At 43.7% G+C, this 6,118-nt stretch overlaps 1 protein-coding gene across 9 annotated transcripts; it reads left to right on the plus strand.

Moving 5' to 3' along the window:
• Window positions 1-323: 323 nt before the first annotated feature.
• LOC125523618 lies at window positions 324-5,576 on the plus strand. Of its 9 annotated transcripts, none has more exons than XR_007290319.1 (5): window positions 324-1,397; window positions 2,224-3,016; window positions 3,677-4,253; window positions 4,366-4,456; window positions 5,101-5,576. XR_007290319.1 is itself a non-coding variant. In XM_048688642.1 (4 exons), exon 1 carries the CDS (start codon window positions 449-451, stop codon window positions 1,163-1,165), a length of 717 nt encoding a protein of 238 aa, XP_048544599.1. In that variant the 5' UTR covers window positions 324-448; the 3' UTR covers window positions 1,166-1,397; window positions 2,224-3,016; window positions 3,677-4,456; window positions 5,101-5,576. The 9 variants fall into 9 exon arrangements, 3 of the variants coding, with proteins under 3 accessions (XP_048544599.1, XP_048544601.1, XP_048544600.1); XR_007290316.1 differs by having other exon boundaries at window positions 3,677-4,014; window positions 4,207-4,456; XR_007290320.1 differs by having other exon boundaries at window positions 3,677-3,858; window positions 4,207-4,456.
• Window positions 5,577-6,118: the final 542 nt, after the last annotated feature.

Below are 6,118 nucleotides of genomic sequence, written 5' to 3' on the forward strand. Positions count from 1 at the left end.
GAACGCTAGTGCAGAATCATACAGGCACGCTCCGTAACCGTGATATAATACCGCCTTTTATAATGGATAATTTATCCTGATTTGTTCGAACGACAGATGATCCGTATATAACATCCGTAGATAACTTTTCCGTGCTGTCACTGAATTCCGTTTGATCCTTATGTATATCTTTACTTACTAATAAACCAGCTATTGCTTTTGGTCGTCCGTCGTGGCTGTTTTTCAAAAAAGCCCCTCGGTTTACAAGAAATCAACCCGCAGTCCCTGTTTTAGTGGCACCCAGAGAAAACGTTTTACTTTTACAAAACAATCACTATAGTCATTTCAATTCAGTCCGCAGTCCTCCCCTTCCCTCTTATCCACTCTGCGTCGGCGGCTACGCCCATTCCGTCGTGCGCCGGCGGCCGCCGTGCCTCGCGCGGGAGGATGGAGGGCGCTCGCCGGGAGGATGAAGGACGTTATACGGGGCTTGTGCGGCGAAGACAGCGCGGCGAGGCGAGGCAGTGGCGGTGGTTGTCCGGCCGTCGTGCCTCGCGCGGGGAGGATGGACGACGCTCGCCGGGGCGTGTACGGCGGAGACGGCTTCTGCCGAAGTGGAGCAGGAGAGGACCGGAAGGCAAGGAGGCAGGGTGAGTATGCTATGCACAGCGCCGCCTTCATCCTCCACCTCCTCCTAAAGCGTGCGCTCGCCTCGGGCGCTGGCGGTGGCGCGGCGGTGCTCGCCCTCGCGCACCCGTACTCGCACGACGACCGCGTCCTCCGCAAGATGGTAAGCGCCCCGGCCGCTCACCCGCATTTCCTCGGCAGCAGGGCCATCCTTGCGGACCACGCGGCGGCGGTGACGCTCTTCGGGCACCCCCGCGGCCGGCTGAGCCTGGCCATCTATGAGGACATGCGGGCGCCACCGGCGTTCCTGATCGAGCTGCCCATGCTCGCGGCCGGGCTGCATAGGGGGGATGGCCACGGGACCTTGAAGCTGGTGCTGGGGAGCGACACCCGCAGCGCGCGGCGACCACTCCTGTCCAACGACGAGTGGCACGTGCTGCGGCTGCTGCGCGGCGTCTCCATGAGCGCCGGGGTGCTGCCGCCGCCGCCGCCTGCTGACGGCTCCAATTTCCCCGACGGCATCATACTCCCGTGTCTGATTAGGATTGAAGAGTGCTGAACATGTCCTTGTCCAACACAGATTAATGTAATGCCCGACCGGGATTTGACTTGATTGCTATAAGATGGAAGCGTCCTGGGCCTGAATCTCCATCAGGTGCGTCCTTGGACCATAGTCTCCATCAAATTCTGTCGAAAATTTCATGAAGCGTCCAATGTTGCCGCCGAGTTCGCCGGAGGAACAAGAACATCCGTCAAGTGGTCCAATGTCGTCTGCAGCGGCTATAGGAGAGGTATTGTTTCTATCCCCTTGAATGCTAAACACCCGATGGAATCCCCTGTTTCAGTTATTGTTTCTATCCCTCGGCTCCGTCTGCGATTCTGCTATTTCTTCAGTTATCAATTAGCTTTGCAGTGGCATACACATGAATAGTTATCTCAGCGTGTACTAGAAACAACTTATGTTGGATATGTGTGCTCATGGCCTGATTTTGTTATACGGAGGAGAAGTCTGACACTCTGACTGTGAGCTCATCTATTTACTCTGCTGTATAAGCAGTGTTCGTTCAGTTCAACCACTATCATCTATTGGAATTTTAGCTGCTTAGTATGTAGTAGAAGTAGCATGTATCAGGTCGTGTGTTGGCAGCATAATAGACTTGTATTATTCTACCAATTTTTAATCTTTTCCAGTATAATATATGCTCTGAGTTCATCAAGCTTCACGATGTGGTGACCTGCTAGGATGGGTGACATTTATCTCCCTTGCATCTCATGCTTTGATTTGGGTGTTGTTTGGTTTGTTCAGATTTATCACTATGTTCTGGAGTGACTAATCAGTGTTGTGGAATATTAGAAAGATTTTCCTATTGATTTTTGGCTTGTTCTTCTTCATTGTCTCATTGATGTTTGTGTGACAGGAATCTGTTAGATGAATAATTTGTGTAGAACATTCTTCTGGGTCTCATGCATTTGATTTCTGTAACATTGCAAAGATCTATGTCTGCTCCTGTTCACATTTTTGTTATGAATGTCATACCAGAGTCCTTTTAGTATCAATTCATGATTATTATTCTCTTTCTAATTTCGTTTTTCGTCTGTTATTTTGTTGGTTGTTAGATTTCGTGTTGATGAGAGAGGAACAGAATGTCGGTTGTTCAGTACTTCATACAAAGATACTACTACAATCTGCAGTACTACTTGGCGCCTGCAGTCTAGAAGTGATTCACGGCATGTATATTTGCCTACGGAGGCACTGTATCCATGCTCGCTGTTTACTAAAAATTAGACATCGGATGCTCATATTTTAATTAGACATCGGATGTTTAGTGTATTCTACAAACTGACTGCAGGCATGCAACATTGTTGAAGGGCAAAGGTACTCTAAGAAGCTGAATGATAAACAGGTCACCAACATACTTAGAGCTTCCTTGGGTTTGTGGAGGACATGTCTGGTTTCACAAAGTCAGTTTCACTTTCACGAAGACAGTGGAAATGCAGAAAAAGGAAAGCATGTGGATTTAGAAATTTCAGCATTGTAGAGCTCAATTGAAATGGAAAACGAGATTTATAGCATCCGGCTAGAGTGGTGATTCGATTTTTTATGATTGGTACTTTGGTTGTGAGGTCGGTGAAGACATGAGATGGATTTGGGCGGGGCAGTGGGTTTGCTCGCGAGGAGGTGGGAAGGACGAAGATAGTGGAAGAAGCTTGAGATGATGGTGATATTACTGACTCAATCCTTTATTAGCTCTATTTTGTGTGGATCTTTCAGGTGCATGAATGATAACTTGTGCAAAACTACGCTTCCCTTGTCATTTGATAATTTTTATCTTTATGGTGCTCATAACATATTTTTCATCTATACTTATAGGAGTTTGTTACCTTCTTTTGGTCGAAGAATAAGATGTAGGTAATATATGCATTGCCAACTTAGCTTAACATTTTTTGAACAGAATTTCTATAAATTTTATACAGGTATTGTGCTGAAGTACGTGAAATAGGTTAATGGCCGAGAGTGTTTATAAGTTATCAAGTCAAGCACATAAGTTTGGAAGTAGCTAATTTGCCTACTGAAAAGTAGATACAGATTTCTGAAGACATGAGACATTAATACATAGTATACATAGCAGTCTTCTTAATTCTATGATTCTTCATACCTTGAGGCTGTTAAACATCTATGCACCTTTCATTTGACGAGGTACATTCAAATTGGGTCTGTTTATAACTTTGATGAAAGAAAATTATCTTCCCTTAGATGGTCAAGGTTCCAGAGCTCATTGATATGAAAGAAGGCATATATTTGATTCACGGAATTGCCAGTAGTATTGGAGTGAGCGTGAGTATCAATTGCTCGGAGAGGAAATCATGAACCGCGATCAGAATACTGAAATATATCTGATCTGTGTGTGTATCCTGGCCACTTGATTACCGAGTACTGCCGTTTGTCTTCCCATTTGATTTCTCATATGAAGCTACTAATTTTGACAATTCCTTTTATTTTACAATGCTATTGCTTTTGTTTTCCTGTGGAAAATAAACTAGAGGGAATTAACGATTTGTTTTTCTTTAGATGTTGTCGGTCGGGTGTCTTCTGCTACTGAAGTTTTACCACCATCTGGTGGTGCTTGAGAGTAGAGACGGCATACTTTCATCAGCAGTGGCCAAACCCCCAGCACCGCTGGTGCTGTACACCCCTGTACCCCTCGACATCCAGTGCCTCGCGTCTGCCCAACATGAACACCTCCTCAATATGTACATCTCTGAATTTTGCCATTACTAGAGAAAGTAGAGCATTGTTTTACTGTAGCTATAATTTGAGTTTAGAAGATATACTCCTCTCTTTTTGACGTCAATTTTTTCAGTTGACTTCTCCGTCCAGTCTCATGTCTTTCTCTTTAGCAGGGATCGGTGAGTACTAAACGAGTAAAAATGTCCCTCTCTTTTTCATATTTCTTCCTTTTCCTTACTACTTTTGTGGCTCCAAATCTCATGATGGCTCTATGTCTGTTCTTTTTGTTGACATGGATTTTACCCTGAAAATTTTCTTCTGATCTACAATGTTCTGCCATCTAAATTTGTCTGTATATTGTGAATGAGCAGACACTGGTGTAGAAACCCAATCGGATGAAATTACCGACTACAGAGAGGTGTAATTATTAATTAATTTCTTGCTTTAAAAGATATGCAACTAGCAGAGTTTCTTATTTTTATCAATTGGATTACGACCGAAGTGAAGAACTTATGTGGACAATCTGGCAGATTTCAGTGGCAAGATTTTTGTACAATTACAGTAGCAGATTTCAGAAATTTGTAGAGCACATGATTTACAAGAACAAGATATTCTGTCAAGGTGTGTACTTTTTACCCATTGCACTAATCTTTTGCATTGAGCGATTGGCTAAAAGAAAGTACTTCCTTTGGAATAATCTTTCGTGCACTCACAAGTATAATATCTCCATTTCGTTATTTTTTGATTTTCCGTCAGTAGTATTTCTTTTAGCTACTATTTGCCCTTGGATAAATCACTCATGCTATTTTAATGAGGTTCATTCTAGCCGTTTGCTCACGAGAACAGAAACATTTTATCTGTTGGCTAAATGAAAGTACAATCTTTGAATTTGCCACTTTTTCCTGCACTCGCAGGTATAATCTCTCCATTTCCTGGATTTTTTATTCTTCCGTTAGTAGTATTTCTTTTAGCTACTTTCTGCCATAGCATAAATCGCTCATGCTATTTTAGTAAGATCCACTCCTGCTCTATGATCACTAGAACGGAAAACAAATATTATCTGCTTATTTTAGTGTCGCAATTCGCTCACAGTATTCATGGTCACAGATAAAACAGTAATAAACTCCTTTCTCTGTCAAACTTACGGAGTACAAAGTTGTCATGCCTGATCAGCAAAAGATTTGTGCTTCTTTGGCACATATATATCACAGTAGAGTATATGATTTTCACATTTCTTAATTTAAAATTTTCCTTTTTTGGCACAGCCATGGATATCAACAATCAGTCAAGCAAAGAAATATTCATGGGAGATATACAGGGATCCACAAGAATGTGCACCGTATGGCACTACCCTTTTGTCATCGAGCCACTATCACATTTTGGTCAGCAATCAGTAGCAATTCTCGGCGCCATTAGTCAGAAGTTGGAATTTACATCTAAACGAACAATACATCAAGCAACAGAAGAAAAAGTGGTCATCTCTTTTTCTTGGCACCAAGATGCCATACAAGCATTCAGACTTCGGAATCGCGCAAGCAGTTTGTATATAAATGGTGTGCCATATCGTTTTAACATGGACACTTCAAAAGAATATATGCCAAGAGTGGTCGCTGATTACTATGATTTTATCTGAGTGTGTGCACGGAGCGATGGTAGCAGCAAGAGGATCGCCCGGCTCCCATGTAAAATATGGAGTATGGATTTTTGACCGTGGTTGATCACACGCCCTGTTTGCATCTCAGTAATTGTCGGTTTGGGCAGATTGCTTCGTGCACGATGCGTCCGCCGAATATGGCCAGCGGGCAGCAGGCAAACTTCTCGGCGCTGCAATGACCACGTTTCCGTCTCAGTACATGTTTGATGCTTACTGTCATTTGACTCTTGATGTGATGGCTTGTCCCCTGTGATCACGTGAGAGCTTCCTTCGAGGTCTTGCTGGCATCATACTCTGAGCAGATGTAGTAATTAAAGATGAAAAGTCCAAAAACTGAACTAGTAGCAGGTAAATTTGACAAATTTGATCTGTGAACGAAATCAAATCACAGAATGAACTGTCCGTGAAACTATTTCACGCGGCTGGCCTTTTTGTGTGACGCCCGACATGAAGGTGCCACACTACACTGTGCAACGCTTCACAAATAGGCGCTATACGCTTGGCCAGCGTTGCACTCCAGACTGCTTAAAAATTGCTAAGTCATTGTGCAGAGCCTAAGAGCTAGGCGCTGCACTGTATAGTGTGACGCCTAGCTCTCAGGCGTTGCACTAGTGGTTGCATTATAAAAT

This window comes from Triticum urartu, chromosome 7 (genome assembly GCF_003073215.2).
Source record: "Triticum urartu cultivar G1812 chromosome 7, Tu2.1, whole genome shotgun sequence".
Classification (NCBI taxonomy): Eukaryota; Viridiplantae; Streptophyta; class Magnoliopsida; order Poales; family Poaceae; genus Triticum; species Triticum urartu.